This window comes from Carettochelys insculpta, chromosome 3, assembly GCF_033958435.1.
Source record: "Carettochelys insculpta isolate YL-2023 chromosome 3, ASM3395843v1, whole genome shotgun sequence".
Taxonomy (NCBI): Eukaryota; Metazoa; Chordata; order Testudines; family Carettochelyidae; genus Carettochelys; species Carettochelys insculpta.
The window spans coordinates 14,239,290-14,253,235 of NC_134139.1; the positions used below are offsets into that span (position 1 = coordinate 14,239,290).

The 13,946-nt window shown below is 40.9% G+C and overlaps 1 protein-coding gene across 2 annotated transcripts in view; it reads left to right on the plus strand.

Moving 5' to 3' along the window:
- Positions 1-13,946, plus strand: part of MACROD2 (mono-ADP ribosylhydrolase 2) — a 1,465,546-nt gene that overhangs the window by 12,045 nt on the left and 1,439,555 nt on the right. For both annotated transcript variants that reach the window (XM_074989373.1, XM_074989374.1), the window contains exon 2: positions 1,687-1,803. In XM_074989373.1, coding sequence (XP_074845474.1) covers positions 1,687-1,803 — 117 coding nt within the window. The remainder of the gene's footprint in view (positions 1-1,686; positions 1,804-13,946) is intronic.

Genomic DNA, 13,946 nt, shown 5'->3' on the forward strand with positions numbered 1-13,946 from the left:
AAATGTAAAAAGAATTTCTAAATATTGGTTTGACTGCAGCTTTGCCTGAACCACACAGGAACATGCAGAATTTATGAAACTTTTCTTTCTTAATCCAAAGCCATCCAAAATAACTTTCTCTGACCAGTTCCTTTTGTAATATGTTAACTGGCTTTTTGGTAAGTCTTCTCAAGCCTGTTACGTAAAGAGAGTGTGGTTTTAGCATTGTTCATGTACTGTAACAATATGACAAGCCTGAAGAACATAAAGAATTTGGCAAAAGAAAGTTTTTAATATTGGGTATACAATTCTCCAGTTTTATATAGTGTAATGCATCTGCTTTGTCCACATATCTTTTTTGGAGATACCATTACTGGACCTAACCAGGTTATTCACAGAATCATGGGCACATTCTCATGTTCCTCAACTAATATCATATATGCCATCATATGCCAACAATGCTCAGATGCTTTGTATATTGGACAGACTTCAGACTCTCTTAGACAAAGAGTTAATGGGCACAAAACAGACATAAAAAGACTCCTGATCCACAAATCTGTTAGCCAGCATTTTAATGGAGTGGGCCATTCTGTTAATGACTTAAGAGTTTGCGTGTAACTGAAGAGGAATTTTCACAACACTCTTCAAAGAGAGGCTGCTGAACTGTCTTTTATATTCAAATTTGACACATTAACACGTGGTTTGAACCAAGATTGGAATTTTCTGGGTCACTATAGGGCCTTGTTTGCATACTTGGCTTAATCTAAACCTTGGCTCCCCCCCTTCTGCCCCTGTATGCTCTGATTTGTTCACCTTGATCTTTTTTGTGCTTTGTCCACCTTGATTACTGTTTTTGGTTCTCTGCGTCTTAAATATTGAGTCTGTTCTGGTATGGCTATGGTCTGAAGAAGTGGGTCTGTCCCACGAAAGCTCACCTAATAAATTATTTTGTTAGTCTTTAAAGTGCTACTGGGCTGCTTTTTTGTTTCGGTAGTATATAGACTAGCACGGCTTTCTCTCTTACTACATCTGCTTTTGTTCCTCTGGTTCCTAGCTGGAAGTTGATTAAGACAGGAGGGGAAGACTTTGTAGTGGGAGGGAGAATGACAGGAGATCTGGGATTGGGGTGGGTGTGGGGACAAAGGAGGAAGCAGCTGTTTGTGGTAGCTGAACTGGGGATTCTTGGTCCTGCTGTGAGGGCAGGGGACTGGACTCATTGAGGGAGCTCTCTCCCTTCCAGTACTAGTGGTCCGAGTCTATGAAAGCTGCCTGTATGTAATTGGGTCTGTTTTTGATATGAATCATACAGGCCGTGTCTACACTACAAAAATAACTTTGAAGTAAGCAACTTCAAAGTACAGTGTCTACACACACCCTACTTTGAAGAGGGCACTACTCCATTCCTGGGAATGGAGTAAGAACTTTGAAGTTGGGCTCCCTACTTCAAAGTAAGGGAAAATGTGTGTAGACTCTCTGCTGGCTACTTGGATGTAGTGCCTAACTTTGAAGTTGTTTCCTAGTGTAGAGGCACCCATAATGTGCTTTGTTAATACCATACAGTACCTGGTTCTGTGACATCATTCCCTTTTAAACAACAAAAACCACCTTGTGTCCTGGTACCAGAACTTGCCACCGCTTGGCTGAGGATAACAATGTTAAGGATTTTTTTTTTTTTTTTTTTTTTAAATCCTTGTGTTTGTTAAACAGAGCGTTTGTTGAAGATGACGTTGGAGGACAGACGCAAAGAATATTTGAGGGATTATGTTCCATTGAAAGACATACCAACGTGGATGGAAGAAATGAAAAGAAAGAGCCAAAGTGATGGTATGTAAAGAGCGTGTTGGGGATGGGAGGATGTGTGAATTAACGATGTATATTTCTCTTTACATGAGTAACATTATCTGTAGTCTAAGTTAATGGCGTTACACTTCAAAAATGAATTCTGTGTTCATAACACTTAATGGTTGGGACTGAAATCACACTGGTTTCATGTGTTTAGTCTAATATGGATTACATAATGTAGATAATTTTGGTCTTGGTTCTCTTAGTCAATTGCAAATACTTGCAATTTGTGGTATCATTAACCTAATTTTCTAATTCTTTCTAGAGAGTATAGACAGCAGTGGGTTAAATGCCCTTAAAAGTCTGGGAGTTGAAGCATTTCCTAAATCATGCAATTTAGGATTTGTCACAACATATGTGAATTGAAGATTCTTTATAAAATCACTCTGCTGGCAGCACTGTCCTCCTGATTTAGGGAAATACAGTTCGATAGCTTGCACTGATTGTATTGATGGCAGTGTTGTATGGGGAGAGGTTTATCTCAAGTAACCAAGGTCTAAATCCTTTTGTGGTGCGTAGGTTTCAACCAATACCTTGAATTTCACCTGGGGATTTACTGATGATTGGTACAAATTATGGAATGTTGATTTTATATGCTTTGTGTAAAGGGTACTATCTAAAGAGTAGGGGTACTGGCTTTAGTTTCTGGATATCTCAAGATGAAGACTTGCATAGAGTGGAAGGTACATGGATGACACTCGCTGCTTGCACCCTGTGAGTATGTGCCCCAGAGTTGGGGAATCTCTGCAGTAGCACATGGAGCTACTCCTTTGTGATAGGCATTGAAGATGCACTTAAGTCAATCCCTTACTTAGAGAGCTCATAGTATTTCTTCTTGCCTCCTTTTGTCCACCTTCATTTTATTCAGTGGTTGGGAGCTGGGAAAAGGGGTGTGCCAATTTGTATATGGCTAGAGTCGTCTTAAAGTATTTACCACTGAGAACTGTGTTATGGGAGATTTCAGTTTCCCAGGTACAGATTTGAAGACCAGTGCTACTGGTAATGGTAGTTCTCAGAGTTTCCTGGATGGGATTACTGACAGATATCTCCTCCCTCCCCCAGCTGCAAATTGTCACCAAACCAACAAGAATGGTGCCATATTTGAGCAGCAAGGATCACACAGAAGAACTGGTTGTAGAGGGCAGTGTTGGTCTGAGTGATCATGAGCTAGTTCATTTAAACTTAAGCCCCTGATTTCTAAAGGGCAAACCTTAAATTGGGGTATTAGGGAAGTGGACCAGATGGAAGAACTTGGTAATTCCAACCCTCCTCCACATTCAGATCTTTAGTTTCTACAACTCTAACTTATTTGAAGTCTAAATGACAAATAGGGGGAAAGATGTTGTAGGTGAGGGTTGGACACCACCCTGGATGAGCAAGAATCTCCAACAGGATATTAAGAGAAAGTAAAAAACCTAAAATAGATGGGATGGATCAGCAAGGAAAGCTATCTTTTAGAGGTCAGAAAATGTAGAGGGGAAAAATGAGAACTTCTGAAAGAAAACCAAAATTGGATTTTGGCAAAGAAAATTTAAAACCAGCAGTAAAAGGTTCCACAGCTATATAAATAGATAATAAAGAACAAAGTGAGACTACTAAGCATTGAGGCTGGTGTGGACATTAAAATAAGATGGGCATGGCCAAACAACTAAACAAACTTTATCTGACTCTTTAAAATAACAATGAGGAGGAGCTTCTGGGTGGCAGTAGGGTAGATAGTAGAAATGAGGATATGGAAGCAGAAATTATCACGTCTGGGGTGGAAGTCAGACACGAAGGCTACGTCTACACTAGAGTTTTGTAGACAAGACTTGCGGAGTGTCTACACACACGATAACGAAGGGTCCTGTGGCACCTTATAGACTAACAGAAAAGTTTTGAGCATGAGCTTTCGTGAGCACAGACTCACTTCATCAGAGTCTGTGCTCACGAAAGCTCATGCTCAAAACTTTTCTGTTAGTCTATAAGGTGCCACAGGACCCTTCGTTGCTGTTACAGATCCAGACTAACATGGCTACCTCTCCAATACTGCACACACAATGCATTTTATTGTCAGAAACTGTCGACAAAAAAGCTGTGAAGATGCTCCAGGGTGCCCTTTTGTCGACAGAGTGGATCAACAGATCTATCCACTTATGTGTCATTATGATCCGGCAACATAAGTTTTTTGTTGGAACATCTCTTCCGACAGTAACTTCTTAGACAGATGCTTCTAGTGTAAATGTAGCCACAGAGTTCAGTAAGACCAAATTGTGAGGTGTGAATTATCTGGATACAAGAGTATTAAAGGAATTGGCACATGAAATTTGAAGTCCAATAGTAAGGATTTCTTAATAAATTCTTAAACTCTGGGGTTGAACAGAAAGTAGTTAAAGAAACAGAGAAACTGCAACTGGGATAAAATAAAACATGGCTTTACAAAAGGTAGGGCATAGCAGAGCAACCTGATCTTTTTTTTCAGATAACCGATCTTTTAAATTAGATTTACTGCATTTCCTTTGTCTATCTCGATTTCAGTGAAGCATTTGAGATAAATCTCATGTGAAACTATCTTAACATTTTCAATTATTCCCGTTGCACAAACAGCACTAGTGTGCTAATAACATTTGTGGATGACATAACATGCGGAGGTATTGCCAGTGTGCATGAGGACTGGAATATCACAGTAGGTCCAGATGACCTTGAAAACTGAAGTAATAGGAATGGGGTGAAAGACAATAGTGCCAAGTACAAGGTTGTGCACCTTGGGACTAACAAAATCAATTGTTGTAAGGTGGACATGACAGAAGAGGAAAAACCTGCACGTATAGGTTGATCACATGCTGATGTAGCCTATAATGTAATGTGATGGTGAAAAAAGGCTAATGTAGTCTTAGAGAGACGTCTTAGTCTGTATCTTCGAGAACAAAAAGAAGTCCTGTGGCACCTGATAGACTAACAGATATTTTGGAGCATAAGCTTTCGTGGGCAAAGACCCGCCTCATGCATGGTGCGGATGACTCATGCATCTGATGAAGCGGGTCTTTGCCCACGAAAGCTTACGCTCCAAAATATCTGTTAGTCTATAAGGTGCCACAGGACTTCTTGTTAATGCAGTCTTAAGATGCATCAGTTAAAGTATTTTCAGTAAAGATAGGGATGTGATAGTACTTTAAGACATTGGTGCAGGGCAGGTAAAAAGCCCAATTGTCTTTGTGACTGAGCTTAATAACCTTATGGTTGGAAAGATAGGATTGCCTGCAGTACCGTGTGGCAACTGCTAGTACCAAAAAGTCCTCAGTGGCCAGAGAGAGAATACAAGAGTGGGAAGGCTTTGGGTTACCACTGAGAATTTTCCCAGGTGATTTGAGTCTGGCTGGCATAGTAAAGGTCTAACTCGTGACCAGATTTGGAGCTGGGGAGGAATTTTCCCTCACATCACATGGGCAGAGGACCTGTGGTTTGTTTTTTTTGTGCTCCAGATGTCACAGGTAGTACACTTATTTAGCACAAATGATGGATTGTGTGTAACATGAAGTCTTTAACTCAACCGGAGGCTCTGGGTTTATTGCAGAAGTAGATGGATGGAGTAATATAGCCTACAATGTGCAGTAGCTCAAACTAGACAATCACATTTCTTTTCTGCCTTTAAAATCTGAGTGTTTCATAGGCCAGAGGTACTATCTGTGTGACAACCCCCCAACACACACACACTCACACACGAAGTAGCTATAGAAATGCTAACCATAATGTAGAATACTAATGCTGAAATTAATAGCAAAACAAAATAAGAAGATAGAACTAATGTTAGGTATTGTAATTAGCTGATGAGTAATATTCACATGATCCTTATGGAATGAGTTGCCTGTCCCTTACTACATTAGCTTTGCTCACTTCTTCAGTAAAGTGCTGCTTTTTGCAAATGTGTAGGAAGGAGTAAAAGGGGTTGGAGAACCCTCTTGGGTTCAGCAAGTGACGAATGGTGATAAAATGACTTTTCTCTGAGATGAAAGGTCTCGCTTTCTTACAAATTCTTGTCCTCCTGAGTCATTGTGATCGTATACTAGTGCAGTTACTTCTTAGTTTGTCAGTGGTGGTGGCAAAATGAGGAACTTCGCACTGTGTGTAGACATTTTGGGTGATAGTCCATGGAGACGATCTCATTTTACAATGGAATATAAGACGTCACAGAAAACTGTAGCTGAAGCCATAAACACTCACAAAATGGGGTGTCAGGGAGGAGGGGTGGAGAATGTATTACTTTGAATTTATAATCGGTGAAGCAGTTATTTCTGAGAAAATGAAACCATATTTCATGCCTTTGACATAATGAAAAGTAATATTGCTTATGAGCTGACATTACTGTGGCATGACGTTGAGTTCACTGCATGTGCGTTTTATAGAAAAGATCCTATGGTTGAAGGTGGCTCAAATCTTTTCAAAGATCTAGTTTAACATTCCGTCAAAATCTTTGACCTGAAGTCTAAAATGGCATACAAGGTAGAATGTATCTGAACAAAGAGGATGCTTGTGCTGAACAAGTGAATGTAATTACTCATCACTTTCGTAAAGGAAACTAGCTCATACATATGTAGATGTGCAACAAATCTTAGTATTCTCAATCATTGTCAGACAAATTGAATATTATATAACAAATGTTGCCAACACAAAATAAACACCTGATACTGGGTTCTGTTGCCTTATTATTTAAGGCATTGTAGATTCATTGGAATTTCAGCTCAGTTTCACTGGGTGTCAGTGTGGCCTGTAAGGTCATTACTTTTTTCACCAAAATTACAAGATTTTTGTGGTGTAAATGCGGGTGCAAATGGATAGAATAGCAATTCATGTGTCTTCAGGTTCCCTTCATCTTGATGACTGGCTCATCTGTGTTCTCAATCAATGTTGACATAATTGGTTAAAGACAGATTTTGGGCAAAGGGTCTGCAAGTTTAGAAATGTGACGTGGACTTCTTACCTAAGGAGTAACTTGCATGCTTCATCTAGTTTTAAGCTAATGTTGGCTATTTTTACTCTTGTCTTGCTAAAGGCAAAATGTTATCAATGGCTTGTGCAAGATTACACAGGGAAGCAGCAGATGATATGTAGAGAATAGACCTTGGAATATTTGACAAGGGGACTGAACTGTTACTTGGCTTATAAAGGCTTGCATGGTTGGCAGTGACATTAGGCTTACCAGTGCCTTAATGTTGAGATCACCTCTGGAGCCTTCTTTGAAAATTAGGGTTACAGTAGCCATCCTCCAGTCATCTGGTAGAGAGGTAGTGTTATGGGCCCCCCATGCTTTATGGAAAATGGGTTATGAATACAAATATGCATAACTTTAAGAGCAGCTCTGGACAAAAACGTGTATTGTAAATGCTACAAAAATGTATCATTTTCAATGTTACCACCTGCTGGATCTATAAATCCAATTTTTTGTATTTGAAATTTATAAGCAGTGTCTACACCTAATAAATTATTTTGCTAGTCTTTAAAGTGCTACTTGACTGCTTTTTGTTTTGATATGTTCCAAATGTTTCTCTGAAAAGACCACAACAGGAGGTGTGGTTACTCTATTGTGATATGGCTAGTGACAGAATAACAATACTTAGCCAACAAAGGGCCTTTAATGTCTCAATCCACATCTGACGAGTTTGGCTGTAAACATGCAATCTGGCAGACAGGCAATAGTTGATTACCTAAAAAGGACTTGATCTGGTGACCTGCTCAGGTGACAGTTTCCATCTTGAAAAATACTTTTACACAAGGAGAACAATGGAATTCCTTCCACAGGGGAGCAGTATAAAGAGGATGCTGGGGTTATCTTTTATCTTAAGCTTGCCTTGGAAATGGCCTGACACATGCTATGAAAGATAGAGAACTTTACTGGAGACCCAGGTCAGGGTAAGATAATTTCTGGCCAGAAGACTTCACCTGATATAACGGCAGCTATTTAGGATAAGAAGTCACAAAAACAGACATAGCTATGCCTTTTTTCTTTGGTTTGTTTCATTTTTGGTGAGTCATAATCTCCACTTAATGTTAACCTTACCTAAAAGTTCAAAAATTCTAATTAACTTCCCCTCCTTTTTTCATGGGGCTCTCTGGATTTTTGTTTGGGGTTCAGTGAGGAAAAATTCTGTAGAAAGCCAGAATAACTGGGCTTCGGGTTGTCTCTGAAAGTAATGATTGATTTTTTTTTTTTTTTTTTTGGGTTCGGGAGGAAGGGGGGCATTAAACGATGTTAAGACATGCACATACGTTATGTGTGTTTTGAAATGGTGAGGATAGTGCTATGTAAAGGCACGTACCCTGGAGCCTTCTGGGTACATATATCCCCAACTTCTGCGCTATATCGGGGTTACAAAGCTCCTCTGTCCCTGGTACCTTGGCAGGGACAGCAAACCATATCCTACTGCCCCAGCCTGGAGGATTTTTGCGTCCCTGCCATTTATTGGGGAGTTGTGCATGCCCTGCCCCATATGCCCCTGTTCTTGGACCTCTGGCAAGAGGATCATTTATAACAGTAAATGAATGACTCTCCCTTGGGTGTCTTACAGTATCTTTTTCAGAATGGTGTATTTAGAGCATAGCAGAGCCTGTCTTTCCAGTTTAATTTGACCTAAGTTACATGGCTTGAGGGGGAGGAGGGAGCCTCTTTTGCAGACATAGTTACTGTCCTTTGTTGTCAATGGGTGAGTTCTCTTGTTGGCTTAGAGTGGCTACCCCAAGTTTACAGCAGCATTGCTGTATTTGCATACTTTTTAGTATAGTCATAATGTAAAACTTATTTGTAGTATCTCAGCTGACTCTGCTTTTACTTGTTATAAAAGCTCCCTCTAGTGGGCTGCCTCTCAGTTGGATGCTTTCAACTTTTGTCCATTCTAACAGAAACTTTTTAACCATACTTTAAAGCACAAATTGGAATTGTTTGGGTGCTTTATCATACTCTTTTCCATAAAAGAGTGCTTCTCTGTGGTGAGACAGCTCTTCTTCCTCACTCATGTATGTTAGCAGGGTCTGAGTCCAGTGTAGGTGCTTTGTGATTTGAATGGTTTGTTTGAATCTTATTTTTAAAGCTGGGGTGATTTTTCTATGCCTGTAAAAGGAGGCTCTGTACAAGGATAAACCTGAAGCTTCTCTCTCACTTTAGTCTAACCTATTGTAAGATGGCCTGCAGGAAACCAGGGTCATCTGCGGAGAGAATTTCCCCATCAGCTCAGGAACCTCGCATGGCCCATTATCCTCAGTTCCTATCATGCAGTTTCCCAGTGTGTGCCTTGGTAGTGGCAGAATGTGACAAAGGTTACACCTAGGGAAGGATGGATAGGTTGTCTTTTTTTTTCCTCCTTCTCCTTGAGGAAAAAACCATTGTGAAGCAGGGCGGGGGGTGGGGAGTTGGTATGTGATGCCTTTCAGCCCACATGCTTTCCATAGTACTCCGAATCCCAAACATACAGAATTCTAGCCCTATGGGTAGCATTTACCGGATTGTGTACCCCCTTCCAGATTTATTAGCTGCTCATGTACCCCTACCAAAACACTGGTTTTACATTTTAACCTACTTAACGCCTAAGCATTGTACAAAAATTAGTAGCACAAATTAGCACTAGTACCACATGTGATATGTATTACAATGTTTAATGTATTCTTTTGACCAATTTAAATAATTGATGAATACTACTCGCCGTCAATGTGAAGAATTACAGTGAGCAAGTGGAAGTGGGTAATCTGTAAAGAACACCTTGACCTCAGAGTGAAGTTCTAAGAAATATGCCAAGACTGAGCCTGAGGACAGCCATTGAACCTCCATGTAGAGCAATAGATGGACATGCTTGCTTCTCATGTTACTTATATGGAGCTGAAAAGCTTTTGGAATTCAAGAGTTGTGCTTTGATAAAATTTATAATCCTCATGGTGTTGTCCAGCACCTCCTTCAAGTTGACGGATGTGCTTTTGGCAGCAAGTGCTTCCCTGTGTATGCTGTAGTACAGGCGCTTCCCATTGAGAACAGCAGCTCTGGTACGTATCATTACTCCACTATGCTGATCAGTCATGGGGTTTGCTCTGTCTGTGCAGATGCCGATGCATCATGACAAAATATCTCATTGACTCATGAAGCTGGCGAGTGACCGGAAAACCTCTTGCACTGTTCTCATAGGCAGTGACTGGCAAAGCAAAGTGTCCCCTATGTTGTACCTGTGTAAGAGTACCAGTCATACACCAGAAAATGAGCTTTCTCTGCCACATATGTGGATTCAGGGCTAATCTATATTTATACTTAGCTATGTGTGCAGGAAGGTACAGCTCAGTGGTTTGAGCATTGGCCTGCTAAACCCAGGGTTGGGAGTTCAATCCTTGAGGGGGCCATTTAGGGATCTGGGGCAAATAGGTTAAAAAAATGGGGTGTTTGTTGGCCATGCCAAGAGGGCAGGGGATTGGACTCAATGACCTCCCAAGATCCCTTCCAATTCCATGAGATGTGTATGTGCATCACCAAGAGAGTTGGATGGTCAACTGCAGGAAGCTTTTCCTTTTGGAGTTTGAGTCCACCCTGCCAAGGGGTTAAGGCACAGCAAAATGGACCTCTCTTGGCTCAGTCATCGACCCCTATTATGTGGAATAAGGGACATTGGCATGAGCTTGTAGAGCCTGGGACTACACTAGGGCACAAAGTAGATTCTGACACATTGATTCTAGCTTCACTATTGGCATAGCTAGAATTGTGTATCTGAAATTGGCTTTGTTCCCCCTAGTGTAGATCTATCCTGAGGCTAGATCTACACTGAGGTGAAAAGTCAGTTTCCGATAAGTGCCCTGCAACTGGAGGCTAAATCTACAAAGCCCTGTCTGCTAGTGACCTGTCTTACTAATAGAGTTAACATGTCACTGACCATATCGTAAATGCAACATGACACTGTTTGATAATGGTACTGTGCTAATTTTTGGCTTTATCTCAAGCATAGTGCTTACTACGTCTTTAGCCATTGGGAGTATTCATTCCTGTGCTATGGTGTGAGGTTTTCCTGACTTCACAGCTCTGTTACCTGCTAAGTGTGATTCTTTGAAGGCGTTAATATTGGAGACAGCAGCAGAATACAAAACTAACTTTCTTGCCATTAGCTGCACCCACAATCACTTGAAAAAATGTGTTGGTTTATTTTTATGTTTGTTTTGTTTCCAAATGTCTGTATAGAAAGAGATGGTTTTAGGTTGTTTGCAGGACTTACCATCAGCCGTGGTATGTGTTATGTCCTGGTTCACACTCTCCGGTCCAAGTTAATCCCCATTTTTATGTACTTTTCATCATGTTTTATGTTTGTGCAATACCAGGGACAAAACAAGATCTACATCAGTGTTTTGCTTTGCAGACTGATATCCAAGTGTTGAGTCAGAAGTTGTCTGACCAGTGACTTTTCACAAAGTGCACTTGTACTGGCAAGATAAATTGCATCATTTTGGTTCTCATCATTGTTATTAATGCTATCTATGTTATAGTACTTTGAGCAAATATTGTAGTTATGGAATATACACAACCAGAAAAAACTTATATATAAGAAAGGAGCAAGCCAAAACAATGACAGTGTGTGCAGAGCACAAGTGTATGCCCGCTGGACTTCATTTCTCTGAAGAAACAGAAAACAGTGCGTATGACATTGGCTTACTTACATGACATTCAGCTTGGAACCAGCAACAACTTCGTCCCTTTCCCCCTTCTTTTGAATCCATCTATTGATTAGACTGCATGAGGAGAAATGTTCTTTCAATGTGCAAGCTTTTAACTCATCCCATTTAAGTGTTGCAAGAGCTGACCTTTTGAAAATAAAAGAGAGAGGATAGGTCAGGTGGAAATATGCTCTGCACAGCCTTGCATGAGATTCTGTATCTTAAAGCCAACATGCCTTTCTCACTGGCATAAGGAATCTAGCCATGGGTTTGCCAACTGCTAGGCATTCTGATGAAGTGGTTCTCCAAGTCAAACAAACCTCTACAGAGAGACAATGACAATTTGGGCACGTCTTCACTGAGGGGAAAATTGCTGCTGCTATAGTTGACCTTCAGTTTAGTGCATCTAGAAGGGATTGGCTAAATAGAACTCCCAGGCTGTGTCTACACTTGCCCCCTTCTTAAAGGGGGCATGGTAATCAGCCTGACTGGAGAATACTAATGAAGTGCTGAGGTGAATGTGCAGCACTTGGAAGTGGCTGCGGGGATAATTAGTCTAATGAAGTAGTGGTTATATAGCATGCTGGCACTTTGAAGTTTGACACTTTGAAGTTGCTGTGGAGAGAATTAGGCTAATGAAGTGCTGCTTATTTGTTGCAGCACTTTATTAGTCTTCGCTAATCAGGCTGATTTACCATGCCCCCTTTGAAGAAGGGGCTAGCATAGCCATAGCCACAGCGTGCCACTGTCAGCACTAGCACACCTGCTCTTTGCGAGGAATAAGGGAAGCTGACAGGAGCGTTTGCTTCCTTGTTCTCCTGCAGTGGAAACTGAGCAAAAGCTCAAATGAAGGTATATCAACTCTAACTACACACTTAATGTAGCAGGAGTTGTATATCTGAATTTGACCTTCTCCTTCAGTGTAGACCTGGTCTTAGTGTGCAAAAGGCAGGAGGAAAGATAAGATGGAAAGGAGCTGTTTGTGGAAATAAGCTTTGATTTTTGTGGCATTTTACCTGAAGTTTCTGCAGTTGTCTCAAATGTGCATTTTTTTGACATTTCTTTTCAAGGGAAACAGGAATTATGCCCATCTTGTAAAGTGGTTTTAAAGAAGTACAAAATAGCTGCTTTGCGGTCTGCAGGCAACTTACTGTTTTTTCCATTGCTGTAAAACACCTGTCTGTGAAAAGGAGATAAGCAAGAAGCTGTAATGTTATCTTTTGTAAAAGTATAAAAGCCATATTGAACAGGTGAATTTTTTGAAAACTGAACTAAATGGTGGTGTTCTTGTAGATAAAACACTTGAGGGTTTAAATATGAACAGCTACTTATTCACAACCTTTTTATGGATTTAGATGTATGTAAGAAAAGAGACCAGAAAGTAACTGGCTTTAGCTTCTTAAACATAAGTGTATTGTGGCTGAATTTTCCTGATACATTACCGAAAGAAGCCTGTTTTATTAAGACAAAGTACTTGAGTCAAGTAATAACAGAGAAGGGTTTACTAGCTCACCTCTAAAATACCTGGCACTCAAATAAAAATAGGAAAGATTAATTAACATGCCCTGGGGTTACCTGTTTAAAGTACTAGTTAATTATGTTTTGGGAATGCATAGCCAGGGGAAAAAGAAAAGCCGTAGCTCTAAGTGTTATACAGATGATGAAAGCCATTTCTTTTTCCTCCTAGGATACTATTAAATATCAGTTTCGCAGTTTATAAATAGCGATCCAGTGATCAGCTCCTGCAGCATGTAGGAAATACAGACACATTTACAACTGCCTTTCAGGGATTGATATGCCTTGCATTAAAAGACTGTCTAAGCTTCTTCCATTTACAAGGAACACTGATTGTAATCTGAGCACTTGAGCGGCCACCAGGGCTGGGGCAACCACATCTCCCTGTCCCAAATATGGGACAGAGAGATATCGGGGGAGGGGCAGCTCCTCCCAGCTCTGTCAAGCTCCAGGGAGCCGGGAAGGAGAAGGCAGCTACTGCTGCTACTGGGGAGCCCTGGGAAAGTGGCAGCCACTGGCCCTCCCTTGGAGCCCCAGGGAAGGGTCAGCTGCTGGCCCTGCCCTAGAGCTCTGGGGAAGCAGCAGCTGCCAGCCTCCTTGGGAGCCCCGGGGAAGTGGCGGCCACTGGCCCTGCCCCAGAGCACTGGGGAAGCAGCTTTTATTCTGCTGATGGTGAACAGGTGCACACAACAAAATTCATTGCACCCCTGGATGGAAAAATGTGGAGGGAACACTTCCTGCCATATATAATATGAATAAGCCCATTCTTTATATGGCTCTCTAAGAAATTCAAAATTGGATATGTTTCTTGTAATAGCGGTATAGCACCGTGTAGGACTTTTTTCTTTCAGTTCAGAAGCTAGCAGTTTACTTTTGATGTCACTGTTTTTCATTGCCTGATCTCTTCTTTCAGTTCTTTTAGCAGTGAAGGGGTTAGCCATTAAATTCTGTGGACCTATTGT